This window comes from Canis lupus, chromosome 15 (genome assembly GCF_011100685.1).
Source record: "Canis lupus familiaris isolate Mischka breed German Shepherd chromosome 15, alternate assembly UU_Cfam_GSD_1.0, whole genome shotgun sequence".
Classification (NCBI taxonomy): Eukaryota; Metazoa; Chordata; class Mammalia; order Carnivora; family Canidae; genus Canis; species Canis lupus.
Window position 1 is genome coordinate 51,018,308 of NC_049236.1, and position 22,895 is coordinate 51,041,202.

General features: G+C 37.6%; 1 protein-coding gene across 10 annotated transcripts in view; it reads left to right on the top strand.

Moving 5' to 3' along the window:
* ARFIP1 (ADP ribosylation factor interacting protein 1) overlaps positions 1–22,895 on the top strand; it is a 137,917-nt gene that overhangs the window by 40,653 nt on the left and 74,369 nt on the right. For all 10 annotated transcript variants that reach the window (XM_038559050.1, XM_038559042.1, XM_038559044.1 and 7 more), the window contains one exon: positions 13,031–13,132. In XM_038559050.1, coding sequence (XP_038414978.1) covers positions 13,031–13,132 — 102 coding nt within the window. Of the gene's footprint in view, positions 1–13,030; positions 13,133–22,895 lie in introns of those variants that run through there.

The following is a 22,895-nucleotide window of genomic DNA, read 5'->3' on the forward strand; positions in this document are numbered from 1 at the left end:
GTTCTTCAACTGTGGTAGGTTATTTTTTTAATTTTTTTCATCAAAGGTCTCTAATGTCCTCACAGCCTTTTCTGACAGCCTTTTCTGAAGTCTTCTATGATCATTACTTTAAATTCTGTATCAGGCATATTACTTATTTCTGTTTCACTTAGTTCTCCTGTTGCGAATTTTGTCCTATTCTTTCATTTGGGATGTATTTCTCTGTCTCTTCATTTTTTTCTACTTGTGTTCTCTATGTTAGGAAAGTCATCTCTTGAAAGTAGTGGTTTTATGAAGAAGAGATTTTGTAATGCCCTGCAGTACAGTGTCCTCTGTTCACCAGAATCTGGCATTTCAGGGGAGCCTCCTCTGTGTGTTTCTGGCATCCTGCTATTGTGTCTATTGCTTTTCATTTTAGTTCAGACATCTTCCCTGACTCCCTGCCTGTTGGGGGGTGTGCTTGCTGTCTGTGATGTTAGTGAGACCCAGGCAGCTGGCTCTAGGGAGGCATAACCATAGAAGGGCTTGGGGTCAGAACCATGGTGTTAGCAAAGTTTGCATCAAACCACTTGTCCTAGGCAGGATCCCTGGGGGTGCAGCAGTGCACTGCAGCTGCAGTGGCTAGTGGTGTGGCATCTGTGCATACGGTGCCCAGTTACAATGCCTGTGCATGCCACATTAGCATAAGTTGCACTGCCCTCAGGGTCCAGGCCAACAAGCGTGGAGTGGGTATGTCTCTGGAAAACTTGTTGAAAACACACTGCTAACAGGTTAGGTAGCAAGTGTCTGTGCAGCACCCCCTCCCTCAGGCGGCTCTGTGTTTATGCTGGGGGCAGAGGAGGAAAATGGCACCTGCCAACTCCTTTGTGCCCGAAGAAGTCCCCCAGCACACTCCCTTCAAGTTTGCCCAGGGCAAAGTCAGCTGACTGTTAAAGTTCCAGGCTCCCAAGTCCTATGGCTATACAAACTCATGGAATTAAGCCTCTCTGGTTTTCAATTGAGCTTTCTGACATTTCCCCCTCTCCAAGCTGGCAGCTCCAGACCACTGTTTCTGTCCTTTTTAACCTCTCCAATATGGTTCCTCTACATTTAGTTGTGGAATTTGTTATGCCAATCTTCAGATGGGTCTCCAGTTTATTTACTTGGATGTAAGTGATACCTAGTTTTAAATGTGGTACAAGATGATTTTAGGATCCTCCTACTCCACCAATTTCCCAAGCCTCTCTGCTCTGTGGTGGTATTTTTTAAAAAGCTCTCACCTTAGTTCTAAGATGGAGAGAAGGTTGAGAATCATTGGCATATATGAATGAAACTTTTCAGGGTTTTGCTGTATACCTTTTAGGGATGAAACACTCAACTATAAAATCTTTATTAGGGACGCCTGCCTGTATGGCTTGTTGGTTGAGTGTCTGCCTTCGGCTCAGGACATGATCTCAGAGTCCCGGTATCAAATCCCACATCGGGCTCCCCGGAGGGAGCTTGCTTCTCCCTCTGCCTACGTCTCTACCTCTTTGTATCTCTCATGAATAAATAAAATCTTTGTTAGATATATGCTATGTTAATTTATCCCCAGTTTGATCCACTGAAAAGACTTAAGAAGCTAGTATCCAGTTGCATGTTTTTGGTTGTAGAATATATTAACTCTCAGGGTCAGTTCTGGACTCGTTATTTTGGTTTTGCATTTCTCTTCATGTTACAAGGCTAATTCTGCTTTTAAAGTGCATTCTAGTACATGTGAGTCAAGAAAATAATTTACTGTAAAAATAAATGCACTTTTACTGTCAGCACACAAAGCAGTATCCCAGTCGTGTAGTATTTGCTCAGCTTTGCTCTCCTTAATTATCATATGAATTTAGAACGTCGGAAGAGGGTGGTCCGGGTGGCTCAGCGGTTTGGCGCCTGCCTGCAGCCCAGGGTGTGATCCTGGAGACCCGGGGTCGAGTCCCACGTTGGACTCCCTGCATGGAGCCTGCTTCTCCTTCTGCCTGTGTCTCTGCCTCTCTCTCTCTGTGTCTCATTAATAAATAAATAAAATCTTAAAAAAATAAAAAAAAAAGAACGTAGGAAGAAAAGGCATGACTTTGTTGTTGCTTTATAAAATAAAAAGTGAATAAAATGTGTTTACCTTTTTGTTAATGAATATCGTAGTAAATCTAATCTCCTGTAGATACATAGGTCTGCCACATGAGGATGGTTTTAGATCATCTCCAAACAAATAACATTATAATAAGGTGTATGATATCCATATATTGGATTTTTAAAAATTCTTTAAAGTTTATATCTCATCATTGTTTCCAGAGATTGAACTGTATAATATGTGTGCCCAGTACTTATTTTCTGACTTGGAGATAATACAGTAAGGGTGGGTCAGGTATGTACTGACCTGTTTGTTAAATTCCTACTGACCTGTTTGTTAAATTTCTGAGAATTTTATAAGCCAGTTCTTAAATACAGGCATTATCTGAAAATAAAGATTTATAAATTTATAGTAAAGATATATATTAAAAACAGTAAATAACTCAAAACTTGTCAGTTCCTAAATATTTTACTGTACTTCACACTATTAGCTGTGCTCTTGAGATTATTTGTGTTTATGGTGTTTCTCTAATGGAAATACTATATAATGATGTGCTAGTGCACATCTCTTCCCATCTCTAGACATGTTAGAAGCTTGAAATTGCCATAGGGGAGTATTGACTCCCTGAAAATTAATATAGGAAGCCTCACTAAAATGGAGGTGGGAGGCCAGAGTGAGAGTTCTTACGCCCTACCATTCATCATCAGTTGTAGACCCCAGCGAAAAGGGAGAGAGTACCTTGTATTCCTGATAGGAAGAGCCTATACATTATTACGCCAGCAGGAGAAGCAGAGGGAGAAGGAGAGAGCGAATCTTAAGCAGGCTTGGAGCCCAAAACAGGGCTTCATCTCACAACTCTGAGATCACAACCTGAGCCGAAATCAAGAGTTGGATGCTTAAGCAACTGAGCTACCCAGGCACCCCTAAAATTTATTATTTTTAATTTGGAAAACTGGTTGTTAAACATTTACTGGCACAGTATTAGAAGCATCTTTTATTCAGTGAATGCTTACTATGGGCTAGGTACTCTTTATAAGTGCTTTGAATACATCCTCCCTCAAGCATTATCTGAGATGCGTATTTTTTTTTTAATTTGTATGCATAAGAAAAATAAGATTAAGTAACAAAGATCACAAAATAACTACCATATTGTAGATCTGGTATTTTAACTTAAGTCTCATTTCGAAGTCCTTATTCCTTCTCATTATATCGTGCTGTCTTTCCAAGGCTCTGGAATAAGTTTTTAAAGAGCTAACATTTGAGTCTTAAATTATGGGCAAGATGTTATTAGATATGAAGATGGAAGAACATTTTAAACATTGGAAACCATTTGAACAAATGTTCACAAAAGCAGAGTGCATTTCATTCCAGAAACTGCAAGCAGATTTAGTAGATCTTTAGAAGGGTAAATGTTATGAGACATGAAGCCTGAAAAGTTGATTGGACCCTATTGTGAAGGACTTTGTCTTACTCTGTTCTGGCTACTAGACCAAAACACTGATAGGGTGGCTTATAAACAACAGAAATTTATTTCTCACAGTTCTGAAGGTTGGGAGTTTAAGATCAGATACCAGCAAAATCAGGTTCTGGTGAAAGCCCTCTTCTAAAGAGTTCTTTTGGGTCTCTAAGAACACTAATCCCATTCATGAGGACTCTAAACACCTTGACCCAAGCAGCTCCTATCAGACCCACCTCCTAATACCATCACAGTGGGTATTAGGATTTTATCATGTGAATTTGAGGAGTGGGGGATACAAACAATCTGACCATAACAAACCTTAAATAACAGGAATCTTAGAACAGAAGAGAGTCTAATTTTATTTCTAAAGGTCATAATTATTCCCCAAAGCCTTTTGTATAATTATTTTGAGTGTTTAATTTAAATTTAAATTTAAATTTAAATTTAAATTCAAATTCAATTTCAGTTTAAAGCATGAGTGAAATACTATGAATGGTTTTTGTTCAGGGAGAGGACATGGAGTTTTTGGTTTTGAGCCCTCTTCTACCAACTTGTGTATTAGTTATTAATTTTCACTTCTGTAAGGTTTAGTAAATGATGTTTCTAAAAATAGGTCATTCTTTGTGGATAAGAAAGTGAACAGGTAATAACCAGAATATTTGTATATCTTTTGGCAAATGAATATTCCTGTTACCTGCTTTATGGCATAAAGTGGTATTAGTTTATCATACTTTTCATTTTCAGAGCATGTTATACACTAAAACAATACATAGTTTTACTGTTATAATTTTCTCTGCTGTGTCTGCATCATGAACTCTTTTACCCTCTTCTTCATCTCTTTTGCATTACCCTCTACCCCTTAATATTCCATTGGATGCTTCTCTTCAGTTTCTCTTCTCCCTCTTATCAGTCCATGCCATCCTACATCCCTATATTGTTAACTCCCAGACCTAATGTGTTCAGACTTGCATTTTGAAATTCCCGATGTGCTAGTGGACTTACATACCCCACAAACATTCTCAAATTCAGAATGTCTACAACACAAACTCATTTTCTGACCCTCTCAAAGCCAAATAAACCTCTCCTTTTCCCACTTTGGTGAATGACATATTTGTCTTTCTAATTGTCCAAACCACAAATTGGGTATGGGGCAGGAAAAGGCATAAATCATCCTAGATGGTTTTTACTTTTTTGTCTTCCACAATCCAGTCACTCTGTCTCTTCTGCCCCCCCCCTTTTTTTTAAGATTTTTTTTTTTTTTTTTTTAAGAGAGAAAGAGAATGCACACAAGCAGGAGGGGCAGAAGGAAAGGGAGACAGAATCTCAAGCAGACTCCACACTGAGCCCAGAGCACAGCTCGGGGCTTGATCTCCGGATCTCACTCTGAGATCATGACCGGAGCCAAAATCAAGAGTCAGATGCTCAACTGACTGAGTCACATAGGCACCCCTCTTTTTAAATAACTCTTGAATCCACCTTTTTCTATTCCCACAATCTTAATTTAGATCATTATTAGTTCTTATTCGAACTGTAAAGTAGTGTCTTAATTAGATTTTTTTTTTAAGATTTTATTTATTTATTCATGAGAGACACAGAAAGAGAGACAGAGACAGAGGGAGAGGGAGAAGCAGGCTCCATGCAGAAGCACGACGTGGGACTCCATCCCGGAACTCTAGGATCACACACACTCTGGGCCTAAGGCAAGAGCTAAACCGCTGAGCCACCCAGGGATCCTCCTTAATTAGTTTTTCTATGTGGAGTCTCCCCTTAATTAGTTTTTCTATATGGAGTCTTTCCTTCTTTCCCCTCAGTCTAATCTCCCATGAGACTATTCTCTAAAATAAATGATCAAGCTCTCTTGCTGCTTTTTTCCTAATCCTTTTCAAAATGAAGTCCACACTTGTCTGGCAGTATGAAGCCCATTATGATAGCGTGCTGCATATTTTTATAGCTTCCTTGTTACTTTTATTTTAAAAGCTTTTGATAAGATACTATACTGAAAGCTTTAACTCTTTATCTAAATTCACCAACTGTTGTTTTGTCCCATTTACTTGAACAGTCTCTCTCTCTGTATATACAACTTCCTTTTTGAGAGTACAACTCTCATATTTGAGAGTGATTTACAAATATTTGTCCCTTTTTTCCTAAGAACAAGGATTTTCTCTTACATAACTTCAGTACATTTATCAAAATTATATAATTAGAAAATTGACACAGTGCTATTGTTTAACCCACAATTGTTCCAATAATGTCCTCTGCATCTCTCGTTCTCCTTGTTTGTGAACTAATCATATTGTACATGTACTTAGCTGTCATTGAAATCTCCTCTTCCATGCAAGATTTCATCTCTTCGTTTCTCATGAGCTTAAGCTTATTGAAGTATTAGGCCAGTTTTTGTACTATTTCCTTGATTTTTGGTGTTTATTTCCTTATTATTTCCTTCATACTGCTTACTTTGAGTTTAATTTGCTCTTTTTTTTTGTTTTCTTAACGTGCATCCTTATATCATTGGGTTAAGATTTTTTTGTTAAAATATCAGCATTTAAAGCTAATTTCTTCTTTGTCCCATTAATTATTTAGATGTGTTATTTAATTTCCAAATTTTGGTGATGTGGTCATGGATATCTTATGATTGATAGTAATTTAATTCTGCTGTGGTCAAAGTACATATACTATATGGTTTTAGTATTTTAAAATTTATTGAAGCTTATTTTATGCTCTAAATATCTATTTTGCTAAACGTGTCATATTTGTGTGAAAATAATATGTATCCTAACATTATTGAGTTTACTGTTCTATAAAAGTCAAGGTGGCTGATAGTGTTCAGATCTTCTATGTCTATGCAAATTTTCTTTGTCTAGTTCTTTCAATTGCTATGAGATTGGTGGTAAAATCTGTGATTATGGACTTCTGTGTTTCTCCCTTTTAATTCTGTCATTGTTTCATTTATTTTGAAATTTTGTTATTGGGACAAACATACATATATCTGGTTATTATATATTCCTGATGAATTGATCCTTTTATCATTATGAAATGTTCCTCTTAGCTATGTTAATGAAGCTTTGACTAAAACAGATATTAATAAAGCTGCGTTGACTTTCTAGGCCACCATCATCTCTTGGTTAGATTATTGTTAGCCTCCTGCTTATTCTCTTTGCTGCTGCCTTTGTCCACTTATAGTTTAATTCAATGCAGCAGGAAAAGAGTGTTCCTTTTAAATGTAAGTCCGATCATTTCATTCTTAGGTTCAGAACCCTCAAGTGGTTTATATCACTGAAAATAAAATATGGGTTCTTATGATGGTCTCTAAAGCCACACATGTTCTTGCCCCTGGCTGTCTCTTGACATTTCCTTTCTTCTTCCCTTATCCTCCCCTCAAGCCACATGGCCTACTGTCTTTGCCTGCAAAGCTGAGCTTCTTTTCAACTTTTTGTCTTTGTATTTACTATTCCCTCGCCTAGAATGTTGTACTCCCAAATATTTGCATGACTTACTCCCTCACTTTATTCAGGTCTTACAAAAATGTTAATAACTTCTGATGTTCCCCTAGCCTTTTTAAAACTGCACATGCATGAACATATGTGTACATATACATGCCCATTAACACTTATGATTGTATGATAGGCATATTTATTTGTTTTTTCACCAACAAGAATGTAAGCTCTATGAGGGTCTGTTTTGTTCACCACTCTGTTCTGTGTGTCTGAACTTGTGCCTGGCACATTAAAGTGCTCAGTAAATTAGTTGAACCAGTGAGTATATGAATGGGTAATCACCATTCAGCAAAGTTGCTTTACTTGCAATTTCTAGAATATACCAAACTCTTTTCCTACTATGCTGCTATTATTCCTTTTAGAATCTTTCCTTTTCTGTGTCCCAATCTGTTATCCTAAAAGATTCAGCTTAAATACCATTGCTTATTAAGTTTTCCCTCTTAGTGCTCACCGCTTGGTGCTGGGGATCCCTGGGTGGCTCAGCAGTTTAGCGCCTGCCTTCGGCCCAGGGCGTAATCCTGGAGTCCCGGGATCGAGTCCCACATTGGGCTCCCTGCATGAAGCCTGCTCCTCCCTCTGCCTGTGTCTCTGCCTCTGTGTATGTGTGTGTTTGTCTCTCATGAATAAATGAATAAAATAAATAAATAAATGAATAAATAAATAAAACCGTTTTAAGTGCTTCCCTCTGGTGTTCACCCCCACTGTATTATAATTATTTTTTTTGTCTACAGTACAGTTTATGTAAGCCTAAGACCTGATTTCTATTTTTGTTTTATCCTATGTACATTACCTAGAAGATAGTAAACACCTGTTGAATCACCTGCTGTTTTTAGGGAGAAGAAAGTAAGAATATATCTTATGGGACACCTGGGTGGCTCAGCGATTTGGTGCCTGCCTTTGGCCTAGAGCATGATCCTGGAGTCCCAGGATCAAGTCCCACATCAAGCTCCCTGCATGGAGCCTGCTTCTCCCTCTGCCTGTGTCTCTGCCTCTCTCTCTGTCTCTCATGAATAAATAAATAAAATCTTTAAAAAAAAAAAAGAATATATCTTACGGTTTGAAAGAGTGATGATTATTTAGATAGCTAACTCAGTCTTCCAGATTCAATTAGAGACCAAATAACTAGTGTCTCTTATTTGCAAGAAGCAGACACTTAATTCCAACAGCCACAAGTAATCTGGGTATATTGTAAGAATGCAGTAGCAATGAGGAAAGTAGGAATCTCAAAAGAATCCAAGATGGCAAGAACATTCAATGGAAAAAGGAAAGTATTCAGTAATAGATGGTGCTGGGAAACTGAATTACCCACATGCAAAAGAATGAATTTGGACCCTTATATACGAAATCAGCTCAGAAAGGATCAGAGATCTAAATATAAGACCTAAAACTATAAACATTTTTAGAAGAAGATGCAGGGGGAAACTATCATGACATTGGATTTGGCAAAGAATTCCTAAATAAGATACCAGAAGCACTGGAAACAAAAGTAAAAATAGACAAATTGAACTACATCAAAATTGAAAATGTCTGTGCATCAAAGGACACAATCAACAGAGCGGAAAGGCAGCCTATGGAATGGGAGAAAATATTGGCAAGCCATATTTCCAATATGGTTAATATCCAGAATATAGAAATTCAGTTTCCTCCTATGATTCAATGATAAAAACACAACCCAGTTTAGAAAATGGTCAAAGGATTTCAATAGACAGTTCTCCAGAGATGATATACACATGGCCAACAAGCATATAAAAAGGTGCTCAGGGGACACCTGGGTGGCTCGGTTGAGCATCTGTCTTCGGCTCGGCGTGATCCTGCAGTCCAGGGATCAAGTCCCACATCAGGCTCCCTGCATGGAGCCTGCTTCTCCCTCTGCCTGTCTCTGCCTGCCTCTCTCTCTCTCTGTCTCTCATGAATAAATAAAATATTTTTAAAAAATAAAATAAAATAAAAAGGTGATAAAATAAAAAGGTGATAATTCTGATATATGTTGCAACATGGATGAATCTTGAGGACATTATGCTAAGTGAAATAAGCCAGTCACAAAGTCAAATATTATATGATTCCACTGATAAGGTATCCAAAATAGTCATATTCATAGAAACAGAAAGTAGGATGATGCTTGCCAAGGGCTTGGGGGAGAGGGAAATGCAGAGTTGTTTAATGTATGTGGAGTTTCAGTTTTGTAAGATGAAAAAGTTCTGGAGAGTCTACAGTAGTGTGACTATATTTAATACTACTGAACTGTACACTTAGAAGTGATTAAAATGGGGGCGCCTGGGTGGCTCAATCAGGCATCTGCCTTCAGCTCAGGTCGTGATTGAGCTCCCTGCTCAGCAGGGAGTCTGCTTTTCCCTCTTTCCCCTGCATGTGCTCTTTTTCGCTATCTCTCTCATAATCTCTATCTCCCTCTCTCAAATAAATCTTTTTAAAAAATGATTAAGATGATAAATTGTATGTTATGCGTTTTTTACCACAATTTTTTAAAAATCCAAGAACAGAAGATTTTCATAAGGTCATAATTCAGAAAGGAAGAACCAGACACAGATAACACTGTCAATAAACTTTGATAAGTTTAACATTTCTTTACTAGAGTTTGTGAATTTTTAAGCTGTGACCTGTCATCAACATAACTCTTTCTCTTCTGCTCTCATTTGTCTTCCAATACCCCAGGTGACTAATTCTCTGAGCATCCCTAATTTTTTTTTTAAGATTTTATTTATTTATTCATGAGAGAGACAGGCAGAGACACAGGCAGAGGGAGAAGCAGACTCCATGCAGGGAGCCTGGTGTGGGACTCGATCCCTGGACTCCAGGATCACACCCTGGGCTGAAGGCGGCCCTAAACCGCTGAGCCACCTGGGCTGCCCTGAGCATTCCTAACTTACACTTCAAATGAGTCTGATTAGCTCAGGAAATTTCTCTTTCTTCTGCTGGGCAATACTTTTCTGACCTGGTCTTTTAGGTTGTGTGAACTGTGGATCAGCCAGCCTAGTGTCACTGGTTCTCTGGTTCAGTTAGTGGCCATTCCTGTAACTGGGGACTATAAAAGTGTTTCTCTAGTAGAGATCAGTGAATTTCTGTAAATTTATGCATAAAGTAGTCAGATATCCTCTAAACAAGACATTTCAAGTTCTTTTAAAACAGATACTACTTTAGGGGGGCCTGGGTGGCTCAGTCAGTTGAGCAACCAACTCATTTCGGCTCAGGTCATGATCTTAGATTGAGCGTGGTGTCAGGCTTTGAGGGCTTTGGTCCCAGAGGGAGTAACTGAGCCACTCAACACAGCATCCACCTATATCTTCTTTATTACTTATGATTGATTAATTGGGGGAGCAGGGCAGAGAAAGAGACCATGCATGCAGTGGGGGAGCAGAGGGAGAGGGACAACCAGTCTCCCGAAGCTCTGAAACACAGCTTAAAAAAAAAAAAAATCAAAAAAAAAAAAGATCAGTATTTTTTATGATCTATTTAGGAATTCAAGGAAAGGGCAGCCCGGGTGGCACAGCAGTTTAGCGCCGCCTGCAGCCCAGGGCATGATCCTGGAGATCCGGGATCGAGTCCCACGTTGGGCTCCCTGCATGGAGCCTGCTTCTCCCTCTGCCTGTGTCTCTGCCTCTCTCTCTCCTGCTCTGTATCTCTCATGAGTAAATAAAATAAAATCTTAAAAAAAAAAAAAAAGAATGCAAGGAAATAAGTAAGTGTTCTGTGAAATGTTTTAAGTGATATTAGCAGGATTTTACATTATTTTGAAAGTTCTTTTTTCATTGGCCTAACCAATTTCAATTTGACATCTTTAAAATGGATTAATAAATACTTTTAAAATTTATAGCATTACTCTATAATACAGTAAAGATTGATAGATATAACCCACATAAATAAAAGCTTTTTGGGAGTACTTGATGATTTTTAAGAATGTAAAGGGGTCCTGAGGCCAAAAGTTTGAGCATTGCTGGTCCGTAGTACTGTTAATAGAGTACTTTAAGTCCTGCCTTCATATACTTGACAATATCTTCTATCTCACATACTTAATGATATACACACCATATGAAAAATATTGTTAGGTATCATTCAATATATTAATAAGACCTTTTTGTTTCATCAAAGTAAAGACTAGGCCACAAACCTATTTGCATTAGTGCTTGCTTTTAGTAGTATGACTTACTGTAATAGAATTCCCTAAATTACAAAAGTATAGTGCAGGTTTTTTTTAAAGGTTCTTGGCCTTGATCCTGTCCTTAACTCCTTAAAAACAAAATGAGTAATGCATAAGCTAAGTATGACAGCACTTAATTATTTTAATCTTTAAAAAAATTCTTCTAGAGAAAATCAAAGAACCTCTTAATACTCTTGGCAGTAGATTCAAGTCTGTACATTAAACACATACACACACACACATACTTTTTTTTTTTTTTTTTTTTTAATTTGACAGAGCACAAGCAGGGGAAGCATCAGGCAGAGGGGGAAAGAAAAGCAAGCTCCCCCTGAGCCGGGATCCTCAGGTAGGGCTCCATCTCAGGACCCTGGGATCATGACCTGAGCCAAAGGCAGATGCTTACCCCACGGAGGCAGCTAGGCACCCACACACACATATATTTTAGTTTGGTTTAGTTTTGGTAATTCTGTACAGTGCAGATTCAGAGGTAGCAGCTGGATTCACGTTTGAACATTAGAACACATACTGTTAAATATCAATTGTGTTTCTAACATACTTTTGTCAAAGTCTTTATTTTAGTGGGCACTATTGTTAAAAGTGTGTGGGAGTGTGTGTCTAACACTTCTAAAGCCATTATTGGTTTAAAAGGGAGGGGGGCTGGGAGTAGAGAATGGCACCTGTTCTCTGTGAAAAGTGAAATAAATGGTTTAGCTATTTACTCTGAAGTTTTTTAATTTTTAGAATGAGGAAAAATAGATCATTTTTAAAATCCTTTACCAGAAAAAAAAAATCCTTTACCAGTATAAAATTCTCATTTTAACTTGTAGCCACATATGCTTTTTACAAGCATGTGCAGTTGGAACAAGGAGAGTTTTTACCAACAAGAATTAACTTTCACTCCTAACTCTGGGAAACGAACTAGGGGTGGTGGAAGGGGAGGAGGGCGGGGGGTGGGGGTGAATGGGTGATGGGCACTGAGGGGGGCACTTGACGGGATGAGCACTGGGTGTTATTCTGTATGTTGGTAAATTGAACACCAATAAAAATAAATTTATTATAAAAAAATAAAGAACTTTCTGTTGCTGATTAACCATATTAAGTTTCTGAAATAAATTTACATTTTATAGAAAATAATGGTTATAAAATTAAGGAGTTTATTTTTATTTTTTTTAGGAGTTTATTTTTAAACACTATTTTTAAAATTTTATTTATTAGAGCTTGAGTAGGGGGGAGGCACAGAGGAGAGAGGAAGAAGCAGATTCCCCTCTAAGAGGGAGCCAATGTGGGGCTTGATCCCAGGACCCTGAGATCATGACCTGAGCTGAAAGCAGATGCCTAATCAACTGAACCACCCAGGCACCCCAAACATTATTTGACTTTTAGAACAGTAAAACCAGAGTGTAAGACTAGTGTAGAGATTGAAAAGTTTTTGTTCTATCGGGGAAACTCTGTAGAAAAGCTGACCTAGAATCCCATTATGTACAACAGGATAAGTAGAGTTGCTGTCGTGGAATTAAAAATCAAGTTTGGCTTTCTGTGATACTTTTTTTCAATTGTAGCTGGTAGTCTATCATAACACTATTTGTGAGGCAAGGCTGTTGCCCACTGGGATCTACAAGTAACTTATTTTTAAACAAGAAATTTTAAGTTGATTGCAGTTTTAAAGGGCAGATGCTTTTTTTATTAGATTAGTGTCATGTTTATTACGTGTTGTAATTATTTTTTTAAATGCTATAATAGTGGCTTTTAAGTGCTATAAACATGAATAGTCTTGAATATCTGCCTTTATGATTTAGTGTTATTTACAACTGTTTCTAATCTTTCTTTTCTTCTTCTCTTTTTTTTTTTTTTTGTTGTTTTTTTTCTAGGAGTCTAGCATGGCTCAAGAATCTCCCAAAAATTCAGCAGCAGAAATTCCAGTGACTAGTAATGGAGAAGTTGATGACTCTCGTGAACATGGCTTTAATAGGGTAATACTTTTCTTTCTCTTAATACAAAGAATCATGCTAAGGCCTTAAATGTTAAGAAGAAAGTAATAGCATTTAATATAGGAATATTTTCTGAGATTGGCTGAAGTGTTAAGAATCTATTGTTACCATGTAGGGATAACTAGGTGGGTCATGTTAGTGATTTGTTAAGATTAAGCCCTCAGCCAGTAAGCATTTAGGCTTTAATGTTCTCATTAGTAATTCTTTTTATGACCAGAGCAAGAGTGTATCTGATGACTTTGGCATATAACTTTATAAAACTATTTAGTTTTATTTGTGATAAGAAAAAATATTAACTTTAGATTAACCTTTCAAAAATTGGCACTGATTTGTTTTTTATGTGTCCTTAGTATGTAATTCCTAAACAGACTTCTCCTGAATTTGCTGTTTACTTTCTAAAGGCTTCTCCTGAATTTGCTGTATACTTTCTAAAGTGGCATATTGACTCAGTGGAAAATGAATCTTGAGATGCTTTTAATTTTGATTTGCCTCTCATTTGAAATTAAAATTTAGTGTGTTGGGCAGCCCCGGTGGCCCAGCGGTTTAGCGCTGCCTTCAGACTGGGACGTAATCCTGGAGACCTGGGGTCGAGTTCCACATCAGGGTCCCTGCATGGAGCCTGCTTCTCCCTCTGCCTGTATCTCTGCCTCTCTCTCTCTCTGTGTGTATCTCATGAATAAATAAAATCTTAAAAAAAAAAAAAAAAGAGGTTAATCCCTGGGTCGCTCAGCGGTTTGGCGCCTGCCTTCGGCCCAGGGCGTGATCCTGGAGACCGAGGATCGAGTCCCGCATCGGGCTCCCTGCATGGAGCCTGCTTCCTCTCTGCCTGTGTCTCTGCCTCTCTCTCTCTATGTCTCTCATGAATAAATAAATAAAATATAAAAAAAAAAAAAGAGAAGGAAAAATTTAGTGTATCATATGGAAACACTATGGGTTTGGAGATAATCTGGGTGCACATTTCCGCTATGCCATTTCTAGCAGTGTAACCCTAGGCAAGTATTTATTTAATCTCTTCTAGTTTTTGTTTCTAATCATTATAAATGAGAATCTTACTTTCATGGGGATATTGATATTAAATGAAATAAAGTAAGCGATATGCCTAGGATAGTCTTAGAAATGATAGTGATGGTTATCTCTGGAGATATTTACATTAAATATCCCTTTATATTACATTTGATACATATGTACAACTTTATTTTTTTCCGAAGTGGGACTTGAACTCATGATCCTGAGACCAATAGTTGGACACTTAACCAAGTGAGTCACCCAGGTGCTTCTGTACAACTTTAACTTTAAAAATATAGTGTTCGGAATCCCTGGGTGGGTCAGCAGTTTGGCACCTGCCTTTGGCCCAGGGTATGATCCTGGAGACCCGGGATCAGGTCCCACATTGGGCTTCCTGCATGGAGCCTGCATCTCCCTTGCCTGTGTCTCTGCCCCCCCGCCCCTCTCTGTCTCTCATGAGTAAATAAATAAAGTATTTTAAAAAAATAAAAAAATATAGTGTTCATATTTTTGACAAAGTGATAGTTGAAAGAAATTTGAATTAGTTTATAGTTTAAATAGGACTCTTTAGTTCATATGCTTAAAAACAAAATCCTTTATTTTTTAAATTTTTTTATTTTAATGTGATATTTTAGATCATGATTTCTCAATCTCAGCACTGACATTTTGGGCTGGATAAATTCCTTGTTGTAGAGGGTTGACCTCTGCATATAGGATGGTTAACAGCATCCCTGGCCTGATCCTATTAGATGCCAGTAGCACTCTCTCACAAACAAAAATGTCTCCAGACATTATCAAATGACCGCTAGGGTTGAGGAGAAACCAGTTTTAGGTAGATTGTTTTAATTGATTTTAGTAAATTCACTGGATTTCACTTATTTTTGCCTCAGCAATTTTTTGGGAAGCAATCAGTGTTTCTTCAAAGTTGAGGTTTATTTTAATTGCACGTGTTTTAACTTGGTTTCTAAGCCCCTGTGGCCTAATATAGAATGATTCATAGAAGGAAGAGACCTTAAAATATGAGTACACAAAGGAAATTTTCACTTCTGGTTTTAGTCTTCTTGTGTTTGAAAGTACTAAGACAAACCTGTATAATCTAATTCATGCTACCATCATTAGATTCTAGCAATCACTTTATAAACTTCTGTTAAATCAGATAATTCATTATACCAATATTTTAGTTAATGATTGCTTCAATTTACTTTTGGGAACAGCTCATTTTGCAAACTTATTCTGCATTTTTAAAATGTTTTTATTTATTAGAGAGAAAGCACAAATGAAGGTGGGGGAGAGGCAGAGGTAGAGGGAGAAGCAGGCTCCTCACTGAGCAGGGAGCCCAATGTGGGCCTCAATCCTAGGACCTTGAGATCATGACCTGAGCCAAAGGCAGACGTTTAACCAACTGAGCCACCCAGGCGCCCCTTGTTCTTCAAATATTTATGGAGTATCTGTTTTATACCTTGCACGGAGATATAGTAGTAAATAAAAATGACAAAAATACCTGCCATCAGGGAGTTGATTCTAATAGACAGCCTAATGACTTTTGTCCAAGAAAAATGCAGTACATACAAAATGTTGCATTGTTTTGGAGATTCACCTGCCACCGAAAGCCTCTTCTTTTTCTTATATTGCTGTTTTAGTTTTGTTTTAAGCTATAGCTATTATACACAGTAAAAAGCACAAATGAATGTGCTCAGTCTGTTGAGTGTCCGACTCTTGATTTCAGCTCAGATTATGATCTCAGGGTTGTGAGATCACATCCCATTAGGCTCCATGCTCAGTGAGAAGTCAGCTTCTCCCCTCTGCCCCACCCCCTGCACACATGTGTGTGCACTTGCCTGGTCTCTCTCTCTCTTTCTCTCTCTTTCTCTCTCTCTCAAGTAAGTAAATCTTAAAAAAAAAAAAAAAAAAAAAAACCCGTAAGATCATAAATTAAAAAAAAACAGGCACAAAGTGGAACCACCACCCACATCTAGCTGTAGAACATTTCCAGGACTTTAACTAGGTCTCTCTTGCCGTCTTCTAGACAATATACAACCCTCCTTCCCAGGCTACTCTCTGCTACTCTGACTTTATATGGTAGATTGCTTTTGACTATTCCTGAACTACAAATAAATGGAATTATACAGTATGCATTCTTTTTTGCCTGGCTTCGCTCAACATTATTTCTGTGACATTTATTCATACTGTTGCTTATGGCAGTATTTCATTCCTTTTAATTGTAATGTAGTTTTCCATTGTGTTAATATACCACAATTTATATATCCATTCTTCAGTTGATGGATACCTAGGTTGTTTCCAGTCTGTGGCTATTATGAATGAAACTGTTGTGACCTTTCTAGTACAGGTCTTTTTGTGTACATGATCACCTATTTCTATTGGGCATATACCCTAGAATAGAGTTGCCAGATACATGATATTTGGCTCTGGTAGATATTGTTAACTAATTTTCCACAGTGTTTGGACCAGTTGAGAATCCTACCAGCAATGAGTGAGAGTTTTGGTGGTTAAACATCCTTACCAAATCTTAATATTCTCATACCTTTTTTTTTTTTTTAAAGATTTTATTTTTTCATGAGAGACACAGAGAGAGAGAGGCAGAGACACAGGCAGAGGGAGAAGCAGGCTCCATGCAGGGAGCCTGACATGGGACTCCATCCCAGGACTCTAGGATCACACCCTGAGCCGAAGGCAGATGCTTTTAACCACTGAGCCACCCAGGTGTCCCAGTATTCTCATACCTTTTAATTTTAGCTATTCTGATGGAAGCATAATGGTATCTCATTGTGGTTTTCTATGTGTTTCTCTAATGACTAATGACATTGAGCATATTTTCATAATCTTATTGACCATTTGAATATTATCTTTTATTAAAGAAGCCCTTTTTCTAGAGGCCTGGGTGGCTCAGTGGTTTAGTGCCTGCCTTTGGCCCAGGGCGTGATTCTGGAGTCCCAGGATTGAATTCCACATTGGGCTCCCTACATGGAGTCTGCTTCTTCTCTGCCTGTGTCTCTGCCTGTCTTTCTGTGTCTCTCATGAGTAAATAAATAAAATCTTCAAAATCAATAAATAATAAAGAAGCCCTTTTTCAAGTTTTTCGCCCATTTTTCTATTGCCTTTTTCTAGTTTATTTGTAGAAATTCTTTAAGTCATTTGTTTGGATATGTGTATTTCAAATATTTCCTTTCAGTCTGCAACTTGCTTTTTCACTCTGCAAATGGTATATTTTGATGAACAAAAGTTCATAATTTTTAATGAAGTCCAATTTATCAGTGTTTCCTTTTAGTGACTTTGACCATTTTGAGAAATCTTTGTGTATCCTAGCATAAGGAAGATACTGTTTTCTTCTAAACATCTTTTTGTTTTGCTTCTCACCCTTTACTCTGTGATTCTTATTGAATTATTTTTTGTGTGTAGTGTGATGTAGGAGTCAAGGTTCATTTTTTTCCCTCATATTACTATCTAATTGCCATTCACTGTTTTTTTAAAAAGACTATCCTTTCTGCACTGGGACCTTCTGCTATTAATTAGGTAATCAGATATGTATTGTTCTATTTCTGGACTCTGTTTTATTCCTTGGTCTTTTATTCTTATCCTTGTAATAATACCACACTGTTATTTAATTACTACATTAAAAAAGGTATTATCTTTAACCTTAATACCTGGTAGTTAATTCCTCTGCCTCTATTCTTTTTCTGTGTTGTCGTAAACTTATTCGTGTCTCTTTACTTAAGAACCTTTATTTGCCTTTGGGTTCCCTGGGTGGTTCAGTCAGTTAAGTGTTTGACTCTTGGTTTCAGCTCAGGTCGTGATCTCAGGGCCCTTAGATCAGCCTTGCATAGGGTTCTGTGCTGAGTGTGGAGTTGGCTTGAGATTCTCTCTCCCTCCCCCTTTGCCCTTTCTCCATTCACATGTGCACACGTACATGCTCACGTGCCTGCTCTCTCTCACTCTCTCATAAATAAATAATCTTTTAAAAGGGGACACCTGGGTGGGCGGGGGCGGATCAAAGTAAGTTAAGTGTCCAAATCTCGATTTCAAAGGAAGGTCATGATCTCAGGGTCATGGGATTGAGCCTCACCTCAGGCTCCATGCTGAGCGATGAGTCTGCTTCTCCCTCTTCCTCTCCCCTCACTTGCTCTCTCTTGTGCTCTTTCCCCCAAATAAAATCTTAAAAAAAAAGAAAAGATTTAAGAGACAAAAAAACCTTTATATGCCTTTGAATGACACTGAAAAAAGTTGTTTTTATCCTTTCAGATGTTAACTTCAGAATCAAGTCTTATTAGAGTGAAGTGAATTAAACCATAACATATCTGTATAAGCTCTTGGCTTACAGTCAAAGCCAGCTAACTTGCTGCTTTGTAAGTTTGCACATTGGTTAACGTCAAATACTCTTTTTGGACATTCCTCTGCAGTGTTATTTCACTTCTATTGGGCGGTAAGAGAAGGAAAAAGGATGTTCTCCTCCTGGAGGTCTCCTTTTATTGGATGTGAACTTTACCTGTGGGAAAGGGTTCCTTAAGAAGCACTAATCTACTTGAAATAGTACACCCCACTTCACCTCCCTGAAGAAATTCAACATCATAAAACTTGTTTCTGTTTGTACCTGCTCTTATTAAGAGAATATTCATCATGAGAGTCTCTTACATAGTTAATAACCTTGAATTAAAATAAAATTGGCTGTTTGATTCCTTTAGCCATGAATGAAAACAATATTTCAAAAGCATCTTTCGACCATTTTGAACAGATTATACTCAAGATCTTTTAGGCATGTATTTACCTCAATTTTGTCTTACTTTCCATCCTTTATTTTCCTGAGCAATAAAAGGAAAATTGCATTTAATCTCATGTCCCTGTTGATATTTTAATATTGATAAAAGCTTATATGGAAAATAAGTATGAAAATGTATTATTTAGCATTAATTGTAAAGAACATCTTTACAAATCTGTAAAATTGGAGCATAAAAGTTTTCTGAGGTATTTCACTTACATATATCTTCCTTTATACTTGTTTGTTGTTTAAAATCATATAATGGAGGGATCCCTGGGTGGCGCAGCGGTTTGGCACCTGCCTTTGGCCCAGGGCGCGATCCTGGAGACCTGGGATCGAATCCCACGTCGGGCTCCCTGGTGCATGGAGCCTGCTTCTCCCTCTGCCTGTATCTCTGCCTCTCTCTCTCTCTCTCTCTCTGTGACTATCATAAATAAATAAAAAAATTAAAAAAAAAATCATATAATGGTGTGCCTGGGTGGCTCAGTGGGTTAAGCATCTGCCTTTGGCTCAGGTCATGAACTCAGGATTCTGGGATTGAGCCCTGCATCAGGGTCTCTGCTCAGTGGGGAAACTGCTTCTCCCTCTGCCCCTCTCCCCACACTTGTTCTCTCTCTCTCAAATGAATAAATAAAATCTTTTTAAAAAATAAAATCAGGGATCCCTGGGTGGCGCAGCGGTTTGGCGCCTGCCTTTGGCCCAGGGCGCGATCCTGGAGACCCGGGATCGAATCCCATGCCGGGCTCCCAGTGCATGGAGCCTGCTTCTCCCTCTGCCTGTGTCTCTGCCTCTCTCTCTCTCTCTGTGTGGCTATCATAAATAAATGAAAAATTTTTTTAAAAAATTCTGTTTTAAAATAAAATAAAATCACATGGGTTTTATTTAAAGCATACTGCATAATACACTTTAAAAAATATAGTCTTGAATATAATTGTTCATTAAGTTGTCATATCTTGACTGGCCAGTTGGTGTCACTGTGGCACAGGCAGTGAAATTGTAAATGTTTCTGTCCAGGTTTTTCTGTCTCATTGCAGATGTTTCATTCTTCATTTGGCTTCTCCTCTTAGTCTGTCCTGCAGAAGGCCCTGGTTAGAGTCTAACTCAACATTCACATTCTAATAGAGATTGTAATGTAAAAGCTAGTCCTAGAAATCCCTTGGTAGCATATGTTAATATTTTGTTAAACATATGTTAATATTTTGAGGTTTGTTACTCTTAAGATGAGGAACAACAGCTATATAGAGGATAGAATAATGGTCTTAGTATTATCACAATTTTTTACGGCAAAAAATATTTCTTTCTAAATAAAAATTCTTATTTTTTAAAGATCAGTAAAGTTCAGTCTCAAAGAATACAGGTTATTCTTTGATTTGTAAGCCACATTTTATTTTTAATTTATTCTTTAAAGTGCTGGTCAAAGTATTAGATTAAAACATGCAATTCATGCCGTGAATTAAAGAGAAGCAAATACAAGCTCCAAATAGTTGATACTTTTTGTTAATTATGTTTATATTTGACAGATTTAGCAAAGTTATCTTAGTAGATATGGGTAAAACAAAATTTTTTCTGTGGTAGGCCCAAAACTAAAATCCATAATTTAGTTTTTTCCACATGTGGATCTTTTCTCTAGTTAAATGTACATATACACAAAACTACCAAATTTTGCATTCAGTTTTAAGGGAGTTTAGGGACTCGCTGAACCCTGCCTATGGCTCCTTAGTTTCCTGGGTCTTAAAAATGTCTGGTCCACAAGTTTTGATTTTGAGTTAAATCACAGGATTTTAGTTCAGTAGGAGTATTTTAGAGATCTCTGAGTTCCACTGCTTTGTTTTTACAGTTGAGAAAAAGGGCCCCTTAGGTTGTGATGGAATTACGCATATTAGCTGGCTATACCTAGAGCTTATGTGACTTGATTATAAGTAAAGTGAGGACAAAAATGCTTCCTTCATTCATTACCTTATCTATAGTGCTGCCACATATAGATAAAGCTTTCATTAAATGTTTGGTGAATAAGTGAGTGAATGAAAACACATGTTTAAGTGAGGACTAGAAACACATTTCTAGATTTCTGTGGATCAACAGGAAGATGTACTGTATTCTTAGACTTGATACATCCATCTATATCTTTAATTTCCCAGCATGTATCGTCATGGTTGTTGTTATTGAAATTTTGTGTATGTGGTCTTTGTTGTTACTGTTCTTTAAAGGCTTTTAGTAAGCTAAATAGTTTCTCCATTCCCCTGTGTTTATCAGTCTGGATTGTAAACTCTAGCAGTCTGGAGAAGATTTGGGGAGGAACATAAGAATAGAAATTGTCAGAAAACTGATTTTGGGGCAGCCTGGGTGGCTCAGCAGTTTAATGCCTGCCTTCAGTCCATGGTGTGATCCTGGAGATCTGGGATCGAGTCCCACATCAGGCTCCCTGCATGGAGCCTGCTTCTCCCTCAACCTGTGTCTCTGCCTCTCTTTCTCTCTCTGTCTCTTATGAATAAATAAATAAAATCTTAAAAAAAAAAAAAAGAAAACAGATTTTGGATATACTTCCTCCCCTCACCTCAGTGTTGTAATTGTCCATTTACTTATCTGCCTTTCCCAAGAGATTGAAATCACCTTGAGGGCAGAAACAGTGTGTTCACACAGCACAATTTATGATTTCACAGTAATTGCTCAATTAAAAAATGAATTCCAATATAAGAACTTAATTTTTTTTTTAATTTTTATTTATTTATGATAGTCACACACACACAGAGAGAGAGACGCAGAGACACAGGCAGAGGGAGAAGCAGGCTCCATGCACCGGGAGCCCGACATGGGATTCGATCCCGGGTCTCCAGGATCGCGCCCTGGGCCAAAGGCAGGCGCCAAACTGCTGCGCCACCCAGGGATCCCAAGAACTTAAAAATTTTAACATGTTTTCTCCTTCACCCATCCTGTCCTAGAGTTTGAATAGCATGTGATGACAGTTTGTCACCATACTATATATTATTCAATATCACATTTCTGCATTACTCACATCTGAAAAATTTAGTAACTCCATCAGTGGCAACATTGATTTGACAGGGACTTTTTCCAAAGGCCAGTTTTTGCCAACTGTATATCTTGGACCCTTTCAGAGATATGGCAAATGTTTTTCAAGGATTGCTTAACTCTTGCAAATGTAGATCCATTTTAATATTTACTTTTCAAGAAAGAATATATTCTTAGTACTATTACAACAAATTAAGTTTTTAAATATATGTGCTTATTATATATACATCTTTTTAATTAATTCTGGATTGGAATTTCTGTTGAAAAATGTGAATAAAATTTTTACTGAGGAGCAGAAGCCTCATCTATGTTAAGATATTGTGCCTATAAGGTAGATGGTAGACTCTCCCTTTACTTATAAACAAACTCTATCAAGAATAATTTTTTTTTTATTTCTAGTAGGAATTGTTTTGAATGTAGATACATACAAATGTTCCCACAGTGATAAGTCTTTGAGTAAATTCAGCATTCCCTTGATGGAGGTTGGTACATGATTTCATTCTTAGTGAATTTCAGTACTATTTAGAATCTAGATGAAAGGGGTATGGGGGTTGGAGTGAGGTCTAGAGGGTAGGCAGTAAACCATCAAAAGATAGTGATTCTATCTAAATGTTTGTTGAATGAATGAGAGAGAGAAGGGAGAGAGAGAGGAGACTGAGATTTTGCATGTGTGCTGATAAAATGGAGAAAATAGATAAGTCAGATTTGCTAACTTGATCAAGTGGAATAACAGATACAGGAGGCTGTGACCACAAAGTGAGTTATTAGGCTTAACTAAATTCCAGAATTGTTGCTTCCTGAGGGATAACAGGATCCCAAAGCATGGCCATGGGAGTTCCAGTGGCTCAAGTAGAATGGGGCATGAAAGATGAAAGGGTTAATGAAATCTGAGACCAAAGTATAGATTGGATTGTACTTCATTAGTGTAGTATATCTTTTATC